Genomic DNA, 22,070 nt, shown 5'->3' with positions numbered 1-22,070 from the left:
TTCGGAACTGAATGTCTGACATAATATCGACAGACAGAATATCGAAATACAAAAATATCGGCACAAAAATATCGACATCAAAAATATCGGAGTCATATCTTCATAAAGGTAAGTACAAAAATATCGAAAAAATAATATCGTAGTACAAAAATATCGAAATTAAAAATATCGTTTTTTTAAATGTATTAATAATAATGTAAAAATATTTTTAAAATACATATAATTTTACAAATATTAAATAAAAATATTAAAACAAAATTAAAACTAATACATATACATTTAAAATAAATAAAACACTTAATAATTTAATGTAATTTTCTTTTTTTTAATTTCATTTAATTGATTTAATGTAAAAAAAATTATTTTTACCCTGTACGCCTGTACCCCAAAAACCCAAAACTGACCCTGAACCCTAAAAATATCCCTGTACCCCAAAAACCCAAAACTGACCCTGAACCCTAAAAATACCCCTTTACCCAAAAACTGAAAACTGACCCTGAACCCTAAAAATACCCCTTTACCCAAAAACTGAAAACTGACCCTGAACCCTAAAATTACCCCTTTACCCAAGAACTGAAAACTGACCCTGAACCCTAAAAATACCCCTTTACCCAAGAACTGAAAACTGACCCTGAACCCTAAAAATACCCCTTTACCCAAGAACTGAAAACTGACCCTGAACCCTAAAAATACCCCTTTACCCAAAAACTGAAAACTGACCCTGAACCCTAAAAATACCCCTTTACCCAAAAACTGAAAACTGACCCTGAACCCTAAAAATACCCCTTTACCCAAAAACTGAAAACTGACCCTGAACCCTAAAAATACTCCTTTACCCAAAATTAATTAATATTATTTAATTACCAATTAATTATTAATTAACAATAACAATAAAGTAAATATATTAGCACATTAGCTGTAATTAATTTAATTTAATAATTAATATTATTTTCCCCAATTAATTAATTAAGAATAACAAAAAATTATATATAAAAAAATTACTCTAATTAATGTAATTAACTAATTAATATTAATTAATTACCAACTAATTAATAATTAAAAATATGTACAAAATTATATTAAGTAATTAACTAATTAATATAAATTAATTACCAATTAATTAATAATTAAAATATGTACAAACATATATTAATTAATTAATTATAATTGAATTACTTCCCACCCTATTCCCCTATAAACCCATAACCCGCTACAGAACATATTTATCAATTAATCAATTAATTAAAATTAATTAAAAATTAATTCTCAATTAATTAATTAATAATTCCTACTAATTAATAATTAATTTAACATAATTAAATTACTTCCCACCCTATTCCCCTATAAACCCACAACCCGCTACAGTAGTAAAAGACAATATTTAATTAAATTACATTAAAAATAAATAATAAAACATTATAAATACAATATAATATACACTAAATTTATTTAAAAATTGATATTAGTAACATCGAAGTTATTTATTTCGATATTATTGACATAGATATTTAAAACTTCGATATTACTGATATCATACTAATATCAATATTAAGACTGTCGATATTACTTACCTTCGATATTTTGTCCCATCGATATTTAAACTTCGATATAATTGTATATCGAAATTTAAAACTCGATATTTTGTCTGTGTACCTTCGGAACTCGTCGCTAAATCTCAATTTGTGTATTCTACATAAGAAAAGTCATTTTTGCGATCGCAAACGGCTCGATTTCAAAAGTAGGGCTGTTTGCAACCACAAAAGTGATTCGTACGTCTGGCCCAGGGAGAACTGTGATGAATAAAAGGTGATTTAAGAACCCTAGATTTTAGTTTTGAAACACAATTCAACAAGTGTACTGCAAGCTGCAGAGGAGTGGAATGTGATTCGATTTGTATAACTAAAACCATGGTATAAATTGCTGAAGCCACCTTTACACAGGCACAATTGCATGATTTACAATTGAACAAGCAAGGCAGGGGGTGCCAGAGAAGGTTCCATCAAGAAAAAAAGAGACAAGTGAGAATTGAGTCCAACGGGCTACAAATCAATGACCAAAAGAAGGCTCCTGGAATGAGACGCAGGGCTCGCAGGAAATGTGAAGGAAAGTCATTGTGAAATGAGACACGGGGCCTCATTTATGAAAAGTGACCCATCGCTGCGTTAAAACAGCGATGCGTCACTTTTCACTGCGCCCTCCTTGCGACACCAATGATGCGTCATATTTACAGTATGACGCATCATGGCTCAAGGAGTTACAGATATGTCAGTATTTCTGAAGCATCTGTATGGCGCAAAGGTGACGCATTGCTGGAGTGTGTCACAGAAGTGCCAGCAATGTGTCCTTTTACATGGAGCAAGCCCCATGTGAAAGGGCCTGCGTCAGTCTTACGCCTGCTGTGAGACAGGCGTGAGAGATTGATGCATTTGTGTCCTAGAAGTGGCGCAGTGAAATCTTATAGATTTCACTGCGTCACTTCCATGACCCTTTCTTGCAACAATACGCCCCCCTTGCATACATTATACCTGGTGCAGGTATAATGTAGCGCAGGGGTTTAGAAAGTGACGCATCTGCCTAGATGCCTCACTTTGTAAATATGGCTCAACAAGGTGCATTTTTTACGCCACTGGTGCCTCACAAAAAGTGACGCACCAGCGGCGTAAAAGTGACGCACAGCCTCATAAATGAGGCCCACAGACTTTATTGAAAACACAATATTAAATGTAATTTTACACCTGTGTAGTGACCAGGACTGGTCTGAACGGGGAACAACCTTTATAACGCATCTTTTAGCATGCAGTGCTTTTACAACGCAGACTTTAAAACGAAAACCATTACAACGCATTACAGTGGGGGGCGCTCTAGGATAGGGAATAGTTTTAATTTACTATCCAACACCTTCCCTAGTGTCCACGGGGACTGGTGTTGGAATAGTAAATTAAAATATTCACTATCCAGCACCCCCCAGTGTAATGCGTTGTAATGGAATGCATTTTAAAACTTGCGTTGTTACAGCATGCGTGGTAAAAGCATGCTTTGTAACAACGTACATCCGGCTACCACAGAACCCAACACTTTTGATCCTTCAGTCTTGTGTACTTGTCATTGCTCTTTCTGCTGACTCAGCATATCAGACTACCTCTGCCATCTTAAAGGTATTCAAATTATCCCTGTTGACTCCTACTTGTCCATACTCACAGTGTTATGAATGTTGTGTTTTTTTTAAATGGCATCCACTTCCTTGAGGTACATGTGCTAAGCAAAATGCTGAACACACATTATCCATATGACACACCTTTGGTTTATATTGTTATGTTCTTTAGTGTGATACTGAGGCCTTTGTGAATATATTTGAAATGATTTATGGAAATGCTGACTGCTTCAGTTTTACATTAGTTTTTTATTGATCTGTAAAGGTTTCTAGAAGGGGCTTTGCTCTGGCTGAAAATCAAAAGAACCCAGGGATAGATTTACAAGCCCCTTGCGACACCTTTGCCTCACTTTTCCCATGTTAAAAGTGACACAAAAGTGGTGCAAGGGGCTTGCAAATCTGCCCCCAGTCTATAAGAATGAATAGAATTGACAAGGCTTCAGGACCCTTCCACTAAGAGTTCTTAACAACAATGAAATTTTGTTATAAAAGACAAGCACAGAAAAAGAAGGCCAGAGAGGAGTCTTCCCGCCAGGTGATGTTGGCACAGGTTGTACTTCATGTTTTCAGTTCCTGTTGAAGGCTACCGGAGTGCGGTGCATTTGGCTTTGTGCACTGATTGATCACTGCAGCCAGCAGTGTGAGATGAGAATAGCAGACCTTGCTATTGCCTTGTACTCAGAACGTCATTGATCAAACAGGTACCTGGGTGTGCACCGTCTATGAAACTAGAACCAGGTCCTATTTTCTGTTCACATGTTTGGTAGCCTTTGCTGCTATCAGATTGTTTGACTGCATTGAGGTAGGTTACATTTCACATTTTGTGCACTAGCTTAGGATTTTGATTTTAAAATACATGTTTAAAAGGGTCCATTGTACTCTAGGATGCTTGAGTGCGTCATTCCTTAATGAGAGAGGGGTTGGGGTTCCACCGATTGTCCCTGTAACATCTCATGTGATTGATCGGTACCTAGAATATTTCTTGCTCTGATATTGCTCAGTGGGTGGGGTGATGGTTGCAGTACAACTGGTTTTCTGATTCAGGTTGGAACATTGACTTACTCCTTTAGTGCCAGGGGGTCTAGAAAACCACCCTTAGCGTGTCTACAAAAATATATAGTGCTACGCAAAGAAATGATGGACGGAATGCTGAATATATCATACATTCACCCCCAGTCAAAAGATCTGGATTAAATTCATCGTTCTTTTGCGCACCATGCCACCCCAGATTAGACCCAGCCATATGCAAATCACTCTTGACCTGTGCCTCATGGGAACAGTCCAGACGGAACTGCCAAGCCAGGTCATCCCTGGACCGTAAACAAGCAACCTGGGACCAGTTTCAGGGTATGTCACCCTTCATCAGCCAGGCTAGTTTGAATACAGTGGCACAGTGAGCAAGGGACCCATGTCTGGGCATACCCATCCCACTTAGGGTGAAAATAGCTGCGCAAACAAATGATGGACGGAATGCTTAATAAATTGTGCATTCACCCCCATTCAAGAGATCTGGGTTAAATCCATCATTCTTTTGCTCAACATACCACCCCAGTTTGTACCCAGCCATATCTAAATCAGTCTTGACCCTGTGCCTCATGGATACAGTCGAGATGGAACTGCCAGGCCAGGTCCTCCCTGGACAGGAAAAAAGCATCCTAGGACCGGTTTCTGGGTATTAGCGCGAATATCTCCAAAAGTTGGTAATAGGAGATAGCGATGTTAGCGACTGTTTCCAGTCGCAAACATCGTGGCACGCCCACTTTGCATGTCATTAGTGATAAATATCACTGACATGCAAAGCGGGGCCCAAGATGGTCGCTATCTCCTACTAGCTGTCGCTAACTGGTGTTAGCGACAGCTAGGCAATAGGGAGATAATTTTATCTCCGCTTTCTTGGCTTTTAAAGCCAAAAAAGCAGAGATAAACCCCCTTGATAATATGCCTCCAAGACTGGATCACCCCTGAAGCAGGAATTCAACAGGAGTGGATATCATTTCAGGGATTGTGATCAAATTAAAAAGCCTCCTGGGTATCAGTATCTTGATAGCTGTTCTTCACATTCTTTTTGGAACTCTGGAGTTAGTAAAAGGGCAAAATGAAGTAGACAGGCTGAGTATTGCAGAAAGGACAAATACACTAACAGAAAATTAAATCGTAAAGCTGAGGTTAGTGTATAGTAAAAGGAGGAATAAATAATTGAACTCAAAACTCACTTTAAAAAGATGAAAGTGGCAGGAATAACAAAGAAACATGCCCTGCACACTACAGATACTTCTGTGGAATGGGACTTGGGTGGCAGCGCTTATAGCCAGCGCAGCAGACGGGACGATATGTCAGAGACACTCAAGGATCACCGGGTGTGACTCCACTTAAAGAATTCGTACCGGCTGAGACGCCAGATGGGGATAACACCCTCCAGACAGCGTCCATAATGTAGAAATACTGATTTAGGTGGACATACTGCACAGAATAAAAGCGACATTCTGGCATTATTTGGCAGAAGCGTATGCCAACTTACTTGCAGAGGATGATTGTCCTCCAACTTTTATTAGGAATGCACCTCACCGGAAGGAGGTAATAAGGCCAGCATTTTCCTCCTCAGTACCTGAAGAACTCAGGAAAACATATGCAGATGAGTGGGCTTTGAAAGAAACACCTGCATTGTATAGAAACCGTGTGGCGTGGAACAAAGAATGAGTTCCACATGTGATTCCCTTCGGCTCGGGCCTTTAACACGGTAGCCGGCCTTTAATAGCCGGTACAGCCCGCTACAGCGGGCTATATGGCTATATTAGATCAGCTCTAGTTACAGTATCAGGTATCCTCTTTTTACAGTATAGAAGCCTGATACCTCATACAGAATAATATTAAATTATAGAAATGTAAATGTGTATGTACACAAATGGTGCACAAAACACTCATCGTACTTAACTAAGGACAATGGATTCTTTATCCAAAATATAGAGACTGGGGGGCCGATTCACAGAACTAACTTAAGACAAAATCCTAAACTTACTACTTTTGGTATTCACAGAAGTTAGGATTTTGTCTTAAGTTTGTCTTAAGATAGACTTATGTTTGGATTTTGTCTTAAGTTTGTCTTAAGATAGACTTATGTTAGGATTTTGTCTTAAGTCTGTCATAAGATAAACTTAAGACAAAATCCTAACTTCTGTGAATACCAAAAGTAGTAAGTTTAGGATTTTGTCTTAAGTTAGTTCTGTGAATCGGTCACTGAGTGTCAGTCTCTAAACATTTTTTCCGTCTGCAGTTTTCATTACTCTCATACGAGATTCCCTATGGGTATAGGAATAGTCATGAGCTCTTTGCAGCAAGAATTATTCAACTCTTACAAGACTATCCAGAGGTGCTGCCATATATAGGTGATATATACATTACTGATGATGACTTGAACACCTGGCTAGGTTGGACACAATTGTGACTTTGTTAGCTAAGTATGGGTATACAATTACCAAAAGGAAATCCAAAATTGTATACTTGAATGGGATTTTTCTTACATCTGCATTGTCCTGTGAGAGTACGGATTGGGCCTGGATTGCTACATGAGTATGCTGCTTTACAGCCTTCAGACACACCAAGAATAGTACAAATCATAATGGGATGCCTCAATTTTGGTAGGGTTTACTCGCCACCTTATGCTGAGCAAGTGAAGCCCTTGCATGAATTAATGACTCCCACGTTTTCTGAAAAACATTGGACGAAGGCACACACTGCTATATTGCATGGACTGTAAGCACGCATGCCAGAGACTATGGCGTCGATTCCGATCCGATAAAATGCGCTCCGAATCGTCGTACGGAGCAATTTTCCCCGTACGAATCGTACCCGTACACGTCCCCGTACGTACGACGAAGTACGATCCGTACCAGGAGCCAAAGACCGTACGAGTCGTACAGGACTCCGTACGACTAAAATATCCGTACGAGTCTCACTCGGAACCCGCTGTACGTTACATCGCTACGGTTCGCGGCTGGTTTTTACGACCCAGCAAGTACGATTCGTGTCGGGTACGCAACGTACGAGCCTTTTTTTTACGGGAGCTGGAAACAGCCGTAAACGCATAGTTCGCGCCGAAACAAGTACAGTACGCCCCCCCCGGGGACGCCGCGTACCCCCCATGATCGCCGGGGTACGGCGCGTACCCCTGCGATCATGTGGGGTACTCGGCGTACACCCAGCGTACATGGGGTACGCACCGTACCCCATGTACGGTGAGTGTACGGTGCGCACCCCATGTACGCTGGGTGTACGGCGCGTACCCCACATGATCGCAGGGGTACGGCGCGTACCCCAGCGATCATGGGGGGTACGCGGCGTACGGTGTGTATGTGATTGAGCGCTTGTCCGTACGAATCGCCCTTACCTGACGCGGACCGTACGAATAGCGTCCTGATCACCCGGTCCGGATCGTACTCGCCGGGTCGTACGGTGTGTTTACGAGTCGTACGGAAACGGCTCCGGATACGAATCGTACAGGGCAATTTTTTTACCGGATCGGAATCGAGCCCTATATATTTCCACACTTGAAAAAATAAGACACATTTAGTTATTAAATGTATTTCCATTACCTCAAGCATGCATACATAATAAAAAATGAGAACAGGTAACCTCTTTCACCTACAGATCTCCTCTGTGCTCTCCTGTTGAAGAATGCTTCAGAAAAGTCTCACCTCAGTGAAGACTGCCATATTAAAAGAGCTCCCTTTGGAGTAGGGAAAGGAGTGTATTAACATCTCTCCCACCGGAGGCAGCTACAAAACCAAACATTCCTATGGTTGAACATCTACATCTGCAAGCTGTGCTGCTGGCCTCTTCTTTACATGCTACTGACGTAAAATTTGACTATAACTCTACACTATAGACACAAGAATGTTTGCAATATACACAAAGTATACAGCAAACTCTGAATGTTTTACCCATACATGAGTATTAGAGCATGTTCTATACTGAATGCTCTGCACAGCCTCTGTTTGGGAATAAACAAAATAAATTGGCGGCTTGTGCTGCAGTGTGGGGGATTTTTTAAGTTGCCGACTTCAAGCAGCTACACACATACATCCAAATTTTAGGTGATTCCCCTGAACAACTAAAACAAATCATGCCCTGTTACTTGCCCTACAGAAAGCTGATCCATCAGTTCCCACACTTGTGTCAGAGTAGGCATTTTGTATCCAAGGATATAAAACAGATTTACTGCATTGGCGACTAAACAGATACAGAGATTCGAAGGAGAGGTCAATAAAGATTAAGAAACTCTGCGCAAAGGTGGCTATCTTACATGAAAAGCTTCCTTTGGTCCAGCTACAGCACACCATGGCCCATAAAAGTGAAGGAATTCAAGTTAAAGGGAACTGTGCGATAGACACTGCTGCGAAAACAGAAGTGTAAACCTTTAAGGTTGCTGCTGATGTAACTCAATCTCATACCAAGATTTATGCAGGTATCTCAGTAGCAATACAAGCAACACTGAAAGAAGAAATGCCTCCTGAAGGCTTTACTTCTAAATACCCCCCACAAACTCACAGAAGATAATGTACCCATGGTCTTCATACCTGGAATCAGAGATAAATTAAGCAGAGAAATGATTCCCTGGAGGTAAGATCCACATACCATTCACTCTAAGCACCTTCACACCCTTAGCTATACATTTTCTCAGATAGAAGAAACAACTTTTCAATATCTCTTATCTATAGTTCCCAATTGTTAACCACAGTTGGAAGTCCTATAACTAAGATTCTAATCATCCACAAGATTTAGTTATGATCCCACAACTGAAATGTAGTCTTTACACCAATGTATTAAAAAGAGTTTTACTCACTAATATCACTTAAAACACATCGAGATAAATACAATGAATATAAATAAAACAATGAATAAAAATCACAATTTATGTGATACACAATCCTAAGTAACACTCTTAACCCCTTAAGTGCTGCGTCGGTGCGTTGGCCGACGGCAGCACTACCTCCCCAGTGCTGCGCACGACCATTGGACGTCCATTCAGCACTGGTTCCAATGGACAGCGCAGCACTGGGGAGGGATGTTTACTAGCATCTATGAGGTTAAATGCAGGAAAAAACGTAAATAAAAACATAGACCCAAAACAAATCACAGTAGCAATACTCTGTTGAGAAATCAGCGTGATCCAAATACACTTCATAATTTTTCCGGGACTGATTTGTAAGAAGTTATCTTTCTTATCTAATCTCCCTTGTTATATTGGATTCTCATTGAGCATGGGTGTTGACGCGTTTCGGTGGCAGATTTGGCTTAATGGACAGAAGCCACCTTCTTCAGGACAAATATCGATAAGGGGTCACTTTTCTTCATAACATTATAAAATGTATCTATACAAAAAAGAGACTTATATCAACTAGGATATATATAAAACATTATTTTCTCAAATCCGACATTTGTATTCCATACAGTCCTATTAGTATTGTATATATAAAACAAACTCTCACCCCCTTCCTCATTATTACATTGGGAAAGTTACATTACATTGTAAATATTCACATTTCTTATTTTTTGGTACACTACATTCCAGAGTGGATACATTACGACTATATTCTATGTTTCATTAACTACTCCCTATACTCTAAATCAAGAGGAGAGAGAAAAGGGAACATAGATCAGGAAGTTAAAACATTCATATCCATACATTCCAATCATCTCACTAGCTTATTACATCTTTTTTATATTTATACTAACCATAGGGACATAATTTGTATAGCTCCTGATGTTCAATGGAATAGCTGATACTCCTATCCCAGGGTCCTTATAGTGTTTGGGCCTTTTTGTATAAATTCATTCCTATGGGCCCCAGGCCCATAGGAATGAATGGCAATTACCGGTAATTACCGACACTTACCGATTCGGTAATTTTTACAGAAAAATTACCTATATCCCATTTACCTGTTCTTAAATACTGAATCGGTATGATTCGGTATTTAAGAGTCGGTAAACTGGGATTATCTACATCTGGCCCTAAATAACTGCAGGAGTAAAAATATTGTATACTTGATCCTGTGCCCGTGTGGCAAGGATATATAGGGGAGACAGGAAGAGAGTTGCACTTAAGGATATGTGAACATAGATCAGCAATCAATACAAACAAAGAGAAGGCACCCCTTGTGAACCATTGGAAAGAAAAAGGTCATAGTGCAATGGACATTAGATGGGTAGTTTTGGAGAAAATCGCAGAACAAAGGAGAATAGGGAATTGCATACAACATAGAAAGCAACAGGAACAATGGTTTATGATTAAATTTGATACTGTCAGAAACGGTTTAAACAGTAGGGAGGACTGGTAAACCATTATCCAATAATACTTTCCAGATAAACACTCCGGAGACAGAAAGGATTTGAGTGCAATAATTTGAAATACAACAGCCAGAGGGGTAGTGATTAAATTAGTATAGGACTAGCCTAGAATTTTATGGATAATATCATACCTATATAGCAATCCTGGACAAAATGTAGGATATGATGTTTAAAATCAATAGGTCAGAGAGTAATATAGTATCGTGGTCAGGATGGGAGTAGCCCAATGAATTTAAGCGCATGGTGTAATCTATATCATATACAGGATATAGAGGGAATATTATAGAATAGAGGCCCTGTAGTAGTCCAATGCAATAGTATGCAAAAATGTCATCATTCTTAAATAAATTGCAGTTTAGGTTTAAATCCTTCAATAAATAAATGATAAAATAAAATAAAACGACTCAAAAACTTTATTAGCAATGGAATTTGTAAAATAAATGCACTGGACAGTAAGGGCAGTCCGTGTTTATTAGTTCTGCCAAAGTTAAGATGGCCGCCGCACATGCGCGGTAGGCAATGTAGGAACAAGTGTCTAGCTAACTAAGTACGTTGAAAGATGACCGCCAGATATGCTCGGCATCGCTCACCCCAGATCACGCGATATTCTTACAATCCACGATACTTGAGGTGGATGAGACCAATTACGATCAACATAAATAAGAGGCAATACAGCCACACAGTATTTATTCCGGATTTGAAGACAAGACGTTACCATACCGAGGTAAGACTCTGCCCCTCCTCATGGAATTATCGTGTTAGGTAAAGGGGATAACATATTCACGAGATATCTGCATATACGCTATCGCGGACTTGCATTAATGTGTCCTAGGATGAGGCTCGGGTTTATAGAATATGGTGTCTGTTGTTGATCTCTTGTCAAGACGCAGAGGAAACACTATTTTAAATCAAGACGAGGCCCGGGGAGACAGGATAGGGAGGCCTGGGTTTGAGCTTCTGCTAAATCACCGAGGTAGCGTTTGCTTAAACTCTTATAGAGGAGTATACCACGATTTTAAACAGGGACACCCATAGTAGATATAGAATGGGTGATTAACACCTTACGAGGGATCCAACTATGTACATAAGGTGTTGTGAACTGCATGAGGATGGTACGATTTTAAACGGACACACTCGTAGTCGATATAGAGCCAATGGGGGAATAATAGCTTACAAGATATCTAACCAGGCGTAAAAGGTGCTGAATACTGCAGGAAATAGGGCAAGGATATATAGCAATGTCATTAACATGCGATAAACTGCAGCTAACAGGATTATAGATAGACTGAGCCTAAGAAGAAGTTGATAAGATACAATATCAACCATTTAGTGGTTGAGAGATGAGTTTAAATACTGAACACAATCCTGTTATACACTATAAGGAACTAGGGCAACAATATGTACCCAGGAGAGATGTAGGGAAGGCTGTTCATTTTAAAGAGACCCTATATATATATATATATACATCTTTAGCCAACACACTAGACGGCTTTATATCGACTACGAGTGTGTCCGTTTAAAATCGTACCATCCTCATGCAGTTCACAACACCTTATGTACATAGTTGGATCCCTCGTAAGGTGTTAATCACCCATTCTATATCTACTATGGGTGTCCCTGTTTAAAATCGTGGTATACTCCTCTATAAGAGTTTAAGCAAACGCTACCTCGGTGATTTAGCAGAAGCTCAAAACCAGGCCTTTTTGGGACCGGGAAGAATTACCAGAATGTGGATACATCCTCATTTCTTTGTCTACATCCCACACAGGTTACGGTGACTGTATGTGCCGCGATAGACGTACCAAAAAGTCTACGGGCTAGTAAAAATACAGTGGGGATAGGATACCACTTCTACCACAAGGTGAAATGTTATCATCGACAACAACAAATTTGAAAAGGTAAGCTTGGACAAAATGCTAAGCAGGACCATACTAAATGCAATAGGAATAAAAGAAATATATTCTGAGGGAGCTCTATATTCCTATTTTAAACTATAGGTGCTATACCTGCACGTTCTCGTGTAACGGATCAGGGGTATCAGCCATTAATCAATATGGACCAGAAGTTCAATAAACGGAAGGAAAGTACTATACTTTAAGGTAATTATAAATAGTAATGGAACAGTCTAGGGAAACAACTGTAAAGATACCTACAAATATGATTCAAAAGGTTCTTTTCTCTCTCTTTTTTATACAAAGAGGCCCACATACTATAAGGACCCTGGGATAGGAGTATCAGCTATTCCATTGAACATCAGGACCTATACAAATTATGTCCCTATGGTTAGTATACATATAAAAAAGATGTGATAAACTAGTGAGATGATTGGAATGTATGGATATGAATGTTTTAACTTCCTGATCTATGTTCCCTTTTCTCTCTCTTCTTGATTTAGAGTATAGGGAGTAGTTAATGAAACATAGAATATAGTTGTAATGTATCCACTCTGGAATGTAGTGTACCAAAAAATAAGAAATGTGAATATGTACAATGTAATGTAACTTTCCCAATGTAATAATGAAGGAGGGGGGGTGAGTTTGTTTTATATATACAATGCTAATAGGATTGTATGGAATAAAAATGTCGGATTTGAAGAAATGATGTTTTATATATATCCTAGTTGATATATGTCTCTTTTTTGTATGGATACATTTTTTAATGTTATGAATAAAAGTGACCCCTTATCGATATTTGTCCTGAAGAAGGTGGCTTCTGTCCATTAAGCCAAATCTGCCACCGAAAAGCGTCGACGATCATGCTCAATGAGAATCCAATATAACAAGGGAGATTAGATAAGAAAGATAACTTCTTACAAATCAGTCCCGGAAAAATTATAAAGTGTATTTGGATCACACTGATTTCTCAACAGAGTATTGCTATTGTGATTTGTTTTGGGTCTATGTTTTTATTTACGTTTTTTCCTGCATTTAAGAGTGTTACTTAGGATTGTGTTTCACATAATTTGTGATTTTTATTCATTGTTTTATTTATATTCATTGTATCTATCTAGATATGTTTTAAGTGATATTAGTGAGTTAAACTCTTTTTAATAAATTGGTGTAAACCCTATATTTCAGTTGTGGGATCATAATTTAATCTTGTGGATGATTAGAATCTTAGTTATAGGACTTACAACTGTGGTTAACAATTGGGAACTATAGATAAGAGATATTGAAAAGTTGTTTCTTCTATCTGAGACAATATACAGCTAAGGGTGTGAAGGTGCTTAGTGTGAATGGTATGTGGAATTTATCTCCAGGGAATCTTTTCCCTGCTTAATTTGTTTTAAGAGCCCTGTTCCCTGGAACTAGCCTGGCTACCTCTCTCTTGATTTACTGGAGTCAGAGATAGACATATTCCTCATGAGCAGACTATGTTACAGTTAATAAGGACTGCTCTGTGGACTATGCCATAAGTGCTACTGCATCAATGCCACAGTAACAACACTGGTGGCCATATTTATCAAGGCTCTCAAAGAAATATGTGCACTAGTGCAATATTTGCCAACAGATACAGAGCATTCTGCTGTTGCAATACCATCTCTAACATCAATTCCTCAAACATGTCATGCCAATCCTGAGAGTAAACGGTTAAAAATATATAACAGTTGATGTTGAATCCTGTTCTCCATTCCTTTGGGCTTGACCACAAACGATTACCACTGCTCAAGCTGTCATAAAAGCCTGGAAGTGCCTAGTAGCAATGGGGGTAGTTCACACCTTTCATGCAGACAGCACTTCTGTGTTTCCCGCCAAGGCATTCAGGGATGTTATGTCTGCCCTGGTATCGCTATATTTGCATGCTTTCCACCCCGAAAGTAAAGGACTTGTAGACTGCACTAATGGCACAACATACTTGTCCACCAGGGTGTTGGCTACATGATTGAGTCGGTTACAAAACCCATATGGTGTTCAGAGAGCATTAGAAGCTTACCTAGAGGAGTATTTAGTGGTTACACTGCTTATGAGAGGCTTTTCTGAGTATCTGCCACTGGTGAAGATAAAAGTCTAAAATTATTGACTTGTGGCTACACAAAGTGGGTGAGGTAGTACACGAAAAATACTTGACAAACAATTCTTCAGCCCAGGCTACAACCCACCCGTTCCAGTTCTTGGGGTAAAATGCACATAAACAGAAGGAAGGTGCCAATTGATCCTGTTAAAAAGCACTATGTGACTGATTATGTTCAGTAGACATCCTCTGACACAATGTGCCTTTGGAGTAATCAGCACATTCTCTCCCTGCTCTGCGAGAGCTATCACAAGACGAGTGCAACCAAGAAGTCTTAAGTCCCATTTCGGGGACTTAAGAGCCTGCTGTGTCCTCAACCTTACACCAAGTACCAGTCTCTATGGATGAGTCTGATGCTGTGATTCCAACAATTTGAACTGTGGATACTACTGCCACGGTTTATATGGACCACCCACTGAGCCTACAACATGGGAAATAATTCCATTGTAAGAAATTGTACTGTACAAAAAGAATCCAAATGTTGATTTCAAAAGAGAAGAAAACAAAAACTTGCTTCCAGTTAATCACTTGCAACAGATGGGTTCTTGCATGCTGTCGGTTTCGCACAAATATTGTCTTCCACCTTGGTCATATACTTGTATTGCTAACTGGAGTTCTTTTCTTTAGATTCTAAATTATAATGCTAATTGTAATTTTGCTTTCAATACATGGGGATTACATTCATGATAGGACAGTGTCATTTCCTGTGCTTTGAAAATTGCAACCTCATTCTTCTTGCCTAAGAATTCATCGGGACTACCCTGCTGGGAATGCCACTGTGTATCCTGTGCTTAATGGAGTTGTCTGAAAAAAGGTTCTCAATCAAATAATGGGTCGAACAGATATTATTCAGTTTCTGTATCATTTAAAGGTCTCTGTAGATGATGTTATAATTCCAGGCCCCTTTGCAAATACATGATGCACAAATTCTGTTAAACAGTTGATCTCTGAATTGTTCGCATAAGTTACCTTAGATAACGAAGAGCAATATTTAAATTATTCTGTTATAATCATTAAGGGCAGCACTAGGGGCCATATTTACAAGAGCTTTATTTATCTGACCTTTTTTGGCTTAAAAAGCCAAAAAGCAGAGATAAAACTATCGCCCTATTTACAAGAGGGTGCAAACATGCATAATCGCATGTTAGCACCCTTTTTCCCAATGCCTCCCTTTGCATCTCTTTCTGCTGACTCACAGCTGCTTACATTCTTGCTGCTGATTCTCTGCTGCTTATAGTTTTTCTGCTTATTTTCTGCTTTTCATATTGTTCTTGCTGATTCACTTCTCATACTGTGATTACTCAATCAATTCTGTTCAGACTCTTTCTGCTGACTCACAGCTGCTTACATTATTCCTGCTGATTCTCTGCTGCTTATAGTCTTTCTGCTGATTTTCTGCTTTTCATATTGTTGTTGCTGATTCACTTCTCATACTGTGATGACTCAATCAATTCTGTTCAGACTCTTTCTGCTGACTCACAGCTGCTTACATTCTTCCTGCTGATTCTCTGCTGCCTATAGTCTTTCTGCTGATTTGCTGCTTTTCATATTGTTCTTGCTGATTCACTTCTCATCCCGTGATGACTCAATAATTACTGTTCAGACTATTTCTCTATATGCTTATTTGCTGCTTTTCATATTGTTCTTGCTGATTCACTTCTCATACCCTGATGACTCACTCAATGCTGTTTAGACTCTTTCTGCGGACTCACAGCTGCTTACATTCTTGCTGCTGATTCTCTGCTGCTTGTAGTCTTTCTGCTGATTTTCTGCTTTTCATATTGTTCTTGCTGATTCACTTCTCATACCCTGATGACTCACTCAATGCTGTTCAGACTCTTACTGCGGACTCACAACTGCTTACATTCTTGCTGCTGATTCTCTGCTGCTTATAGTCTTTCTGCTGATTTTCATATTGTTCTTGCTGATTCACTTCTCATACTGTGATGACTCAGTTCTGTTCAGACTATTTCTGCTGACTCACAGCTGCTTATATTCTTGCTTCTGATTCTCTGCTGCTTATAGTCTTTCTGCTGATTCTCTGCTTTTCATATTGTTCTTGCTGATTCACTTCTCATACTGTGATGACTCAATCAATGCTGTTCAGAATCGTTCTGCTGACTCACAGCTGCTTACATTCTTCCTGCTGATTCTCTGCTGCTTATAGTCTTTCTGCTGATTTACTGCTTTTCATATTGTTCTTGCTGATTCACTTCTCAAACTGTGATGACTCAGTTCTGTTCAGACTATTTCTGCTGACTCACAGCTGCTTATATTCTTGCTTCTGATTCTCTGCTGCTTATAGTCTTTCTGCTGATTCTCTGCTTTTCATATTGTTCTTGCTGATTCACTTCTCATACTGTGATGACTCAATCAATGCTGTTCAGAATCGTTCTGCTGACTCACAGCTGCTTACATTCTTGCTGCTGATTCTCTGCTGCTTATAGTCTTTCTGCTGATTTGCTGCTTTTCATATTGTTCTTGCTGGTTCACTTCGCATGCCGTGATGACTCAATCAATGCTGTTCAGACTCTTTCTGCTGACTCACAGCTGCTTACATTCTTGCTGCTGATTCTCTGCTGCCTATAGTCTTTCTGCTGATTTGCTGCTTTTGATATTGTTTTTGGTGATTCACTTCTCATACCATGATGACTCACTCAATGCTGTTCAGACTCTTTCTGCTGACTCACAGCTGCTTACATTCTTGCTGCTGATTTTATGCTGCTTATAGTCTTTCTGCTGATTTTCTGCTTTTCATATTGTTCTTGCTGATTCACTTCTCATGCTGTGATGACTCAGTTCTGTTCAGACTATTTCTGCTGACTCACAGCTGCTTATATTCTTGCTTCTGATTCTCTGCTGCTTATAGTCTTTCTGCTGATTCTCTGCTTTTCATATTGTTCTTGCTGATTCACTTCTCATACTGTGATGACTCAATCAATGCTGTTCAGAATCGTTCTGCTGACTCACAGCTGCTTACATTCTTCCTGCTGATTCTCTGCTGCTTTTAGTCTTTCTGCTGATTTACTGCTTTTCATATTGTTCTTGCTGATTCACTTCTCAAACTGTGATGACTCAGTTCTGTTCAGACTATTTCTACTGACTCACAGCTGCTTACATTCTTGCTGCTGATTCTCTGTTGCTTATAGTCTTTCTGCTGATTTGCTGCTTTTCATATTGTTCTTGCTGGTTCACTTCGCATGCTGTGATGACTCAATCAATGCTGTTCAGACTCTTTCTGCTGACTCACAGCTGCTTACATTCTTGTTGCTGATTCTCTGCTGCCTACAGTCTTTCTGCTGATTTGCTGCTTTTGATATTGTTTTTGGTGATTCACTTCTCATACCATGATGACTCACTTAATGCTGTTCAGACTCTTTCTGCTGACTCACAGCTGCTTACATTCTTGCTGCTGATTCTATGCTGCTTATAGTCTTTCTGCTGATTTTCTGCTTTTCATATTGTTCTTGCTGATTCACTTCTCATACTGTGATGACTCAGTTCGTTCTGTTCAGACTCTTTCTGCTGACTCACAGCTGCTTACATTCTTGCTGCTGATTCTCTGCTGCTTATAGTCTTTCTGCTGATTTTTTGCTTTTCATATTGTTTTTGCTGATTCACTTCTCACACCGTGATGATTCACTCAATGCTGTTTAGACTATTTCTGCTGACTCACTGATGTTCCTCTTTTCTTGCTGTAGAGGGTGCAGAGCTCAGTTTCCTAACTCACCTCTTTGAATCTGGGAACGCGGCAAAGCTTGGTGTTAAAATTGCAGACTTGGGAAGTGCTTGTTGGACGGTAAGCCCGCCTCCCCGTTTCCTGCCTACTGAACCCCACATCACACTCCAACATACTTGTATCGCTCATTCACAATGAACGCCAATACCTCATCCTATCGCCCCCACCGTCCTTACTCACCTCACCCACAGCATCTCACTCCAACATACTTGTATCGCTCATTCACAATGAATGCCAGAACCTCATCCTATCTCCGCTCACCGTTCTTACTTACCATCTCACTCACCGCATCTCACTCCAACACACTTGTATCGCTCACTCACAATGAATGCCAGTACCTCATCCCATCTGCCGCTCACCATCCTTACTCACCATCTCACCCCAGCATCTCACTCCAACATACTTGTATCGCTCATTCACAATGAACGCCAGTACCTCATCCCATCTGCCGCTCACCGTCCTTACTCACCATCTCACCCCAGCATCTCACTCTCCTTCCCTCAGTCCTGCAGAAGCATGAGTTGAAAAGAAAGACAAGAGATATGAACATGATCTTAGGGAATGAAGAAGAAACACTAAGAACATTGAAACAATTAATGTAATTTTGGGTTATTTTCAAAAATAGCAATATGACAATTATTAAGGGGTAAGTGGTTAATTTATGTTTAGGGTAAGTGTTATTGAGATGGTTCGGTTCATGGTTAGGTTAAGAAAGGAACTTGGCAGTTTTGGGGTACAGGTTGTAAAGGTTAGTGGTATGGGCTAGAGTAAGGGTTAGCATTAGAATTAGGGTAAAGCCTGGCCTTAGAATATGGTTTAGGGTTGGGGTTTGTGTAGGGATTAGTGTTAGGGTAAGGGTTAATGACTTTAATGCTTGGGCAAGTGTTAGTGTTTGTGTATGTGTAAGGGTTAGTGTTAGGGTAAAGGTTAATGTAAGTGTTCGACTAAGGGATATTTTCCTGGTAGGCGTTGGTGTCAATGTTGTCCAAGGGTGAGTTGTTAGACTGTTTGTGGAAGGGTTAGTTGTTAGAGTTAGGGTTAGTCTTAGTGCTTGTTTATGTGTATGGGTTAGTGTTAAAGTAAAGGTTAATGTTACTGTTCAACTAAGGGATATTTTCCTGGTAAGCGTTAGTGTCAGTGTTTGTCCAAGGGTTAGTGGTTAGGGTAAGTGTCACTGTTTGTGGAAGGGTTAGTTGTTAGGGTTAGTGTTCAGTTTAGGTTTAGTGTTTGGTGTAAGCGTTAGTTTTTTGTAACAGTGTTCAAGTAAATGTTAGTGTTTGTGTAAGGTTCATTATTAGGATACAAGTTAGTGTTACTCTTTGAGTAGGGGTTAGTTGTAGTTTTAGGGTAAAGGTTAGTGTTAGTCATTGGTAAAGGGTTATTGTTCGGGTAAGTGTTAGTGTCATTCTTTGTGTACGGGTTAGTAATTAGGTTAGTGCTGCTGGTCGGTTTAGGGTTAGAGTTTGGGAAGCATTAGTATTAGGGTTTGGTTTCAGTGTTCAGGTAAGAGCCAGCATTTGGGGGAGGTTTATTGCTAGGGTAAAATCTAGTGCTTGGGTAATCGTTAGTGTTCAGGTAAGCGTTAGTGGTAGTGTTCAGTTAAGGGTTGGTGTTCGGTTGAGAGTTAGTATTCGGGCAAGGGTTAATGTTCGGCTGCTTGATTGATTTGATAAAAATGTATAATGCGCAAAACAATAACCCGCAGGTATCAAGGCGCCTAACAATAACATCTAAAAAATGGAAACATCATCCTTACACATAGGCTTGCAGGAAGAGGCGAGTTTTAAGGGCACTTCGGAATTTCTGTAGGGAGGGTAGGGACCTGAGATCCAGAGGGAGATCATTCCACCATTTAGGGGCCAGGGTGGAGAAAGCCCTGCCACCCCACTTGGCTCTTCGTATGCGGGGGACTGTCAGGAGCAGTTTCCTGGAGGAGCGCAAGTCCCTTCCAGGAGTGTAATGGGAGATGATGGAACCAACTCCCGTATCGCTGTTCTTTGCAATGGCTCTATAGGTCATGCATAGGACTTTAAACCGTACTCGGTGCTCTACCGGTAGCCAATGCAGCGCTTTCCTGGCCAACGTGGCAGAGGAGCGTCTGGGAACATCCAGAACAAATCTGGCTGCGGCATTCTGGACTACCTGCAAGCGCTGCAGCAGGCTCCTGTTTAGCCCCCCATACAGCGCATTACAGTAGTCCAGTCGTGAGCCGATAAGTGCGACAGCTATTTGCTTTCTGGATTGCTGAGAGAGATATTTCCTGATTCTTCGCAGGGTGTGGATTAAGCCCCAACAGGTGGAGATGGTTCTACTCACCTGTCTGCCCATATCCAGGGCAGGGTCTATCATCACCCCAAGATTCTTAGCAGATGTCGTGGGGGAAGGGCACACTCCTAGCGAGTCAGGCCACCAGCTGGCTGACCAGATGTTCTCTTTCCCTCCAAACACCATTACCTCAGTCTTCTCCCCATTCAGTTTGAGTGAGTTCTGGATCATCTACTGACCAACCGCCTCCATGGAAGATCTAAAGTTGGAGGCAGTTGGTACATCTGAATGGGAAAGAGAGACGAGGATTTGGGTGTCATCTGCATATGAAACTACCTCCATCCCGAAAGTTCTAATTAGTCTGGCTAGTGGGGTCACGTAGATGTTAAATAGGGTCGGACTGAGAGCCGACCCTTGCGGGACCCCACAAAGCACCGGTCGGGATGGAGATAGGAACTTCCCCAGCTTGACTCGTTGTTCCCTTCCGTCAAGGAAAGAGGTCAGTAGATCTAGAGCTGCGTCCTTCACCCCCACTTCCCTCAGACGAGATGTGAGTACTGAGGGGGAAAGGGTATCAAAGGCCGCAGTTATATCTAACATGACCAGGAGGGAGGTCTGGCCCCCATCCACTTTCGTGCGGATCTTATCAAGCACAATAGTGAGGGCCGACTCAGTGCTGTTTTCCCTCCTGAATCCGTGCTGGGAAAAGTCCAGACAGCCCGAGTCTTCCACAAAGGCAGCGAGATGCTTGTTTAGATGTGCCTCAAGCATCTTCGCAGGGGCTGGGAGCAGTGAGATCGGACGGAAGTTTTTTAGGACCTCCGGATCAAGGGAGGCCTTCTTTAGCAGGGGTTTCACTACTGCACTCTTCCACTCCGAGGGGAAGACACCGTCTCTCATAGCTAGATTCATAATTTCTAGCAGAGGCGGTAGGAAGGTTTCCCTACACTGCTTAATGATTTTCAGTGGGCAGATATCTAGGGGGGAGCCAGATTTGGTCTTATTAAGCAAGATCTCCAGATCTTGTAAAACCAACGGGGGAAAGGAGTCCAGGGTGCTCAATGGGGAGATATCTGTGGTGGTCATGTTCATCTCAACCTGAGCAGGGGGCCCACTGATATATGCTCTTTGTTCCTCAAGAGCCAGGTAGATATCCTGTATTTTGGTGTGAAAGAAGGAAGCAATTTTATCACATAGATCTTGCGAGGGTACAACAGGGTCAGGTGTTTGTAGGTTGACTAAGGAGTCAACGATTCTGAAAAGCTCCTTCGGCGAGGAGAGCGAGGTTGTCATGGCCACAAAGTGATCTTGTTTGGCCTGCACAATCTCAGCCTTGTATTTCCTGACCAGGAGTTTGTGAGCTTCCTTGTTCTTGAGGTCCCAGCCTGAGTGCCAGAGCCTCTCCATCCTCCTCACTTCTTGCCTGAGGAGTCTGAGGGATTCAGAAAACCATGGGGCAGATGGTCTTTTTCTGGCTCGGCAGTGGGTCTGTACTGGGGCCAGTTCATTCAGGGCCTCAGTAATAACCTGTTCAAAATGACCAACCGCGGTCTGAACACT

General features: G+C 40.6%; 1 protein-coding gene across 2 annotated transcripts in view; it reads left to right on the top strand.

Annotated features, from left to right (window-relative positions):
• The window catches only part of LOC147693147 (SRSF protein kinase 3-like), a 164,743-nt gene that overhangs the window by 133,955 nt on the left and 8,718 nt on the right, over nt 1-22,070 (top strand). For both annotated transcript variants that reach the window (XM_086936892.1, XM_086936893.1), the window contains exon 8: nt 18,208-18,305. In XM_086936892.1, coding sequence (XP_086793018.1) covers nt 18,208-18,305 — 98 coding nt within the window. The remainder of the gene's footprint in view (nt 1-18,207; nt 18,306-22,070) is intronic.

The sequence above is a fragment of the Lissotriton vulgaris genome, chromosome 9 (genome assembly GCF_964263255.1).
Source record: "Lissotriton vulgaris chromosome 9, aLisVul1.2, whole genome shotgun sequence".
Taxonomy (NCBI): Eukaryota; Metazoa; Chordata; class Amphibia; order Caudata; family Salamandridae; genus Lissotriton; species Lissotriton vulgaris.
The sequence above is the reverse complement of the archived record's forward strand: the minus strand, read 5'-3'. Positions and strand labels throughout refer to the sequence as shown.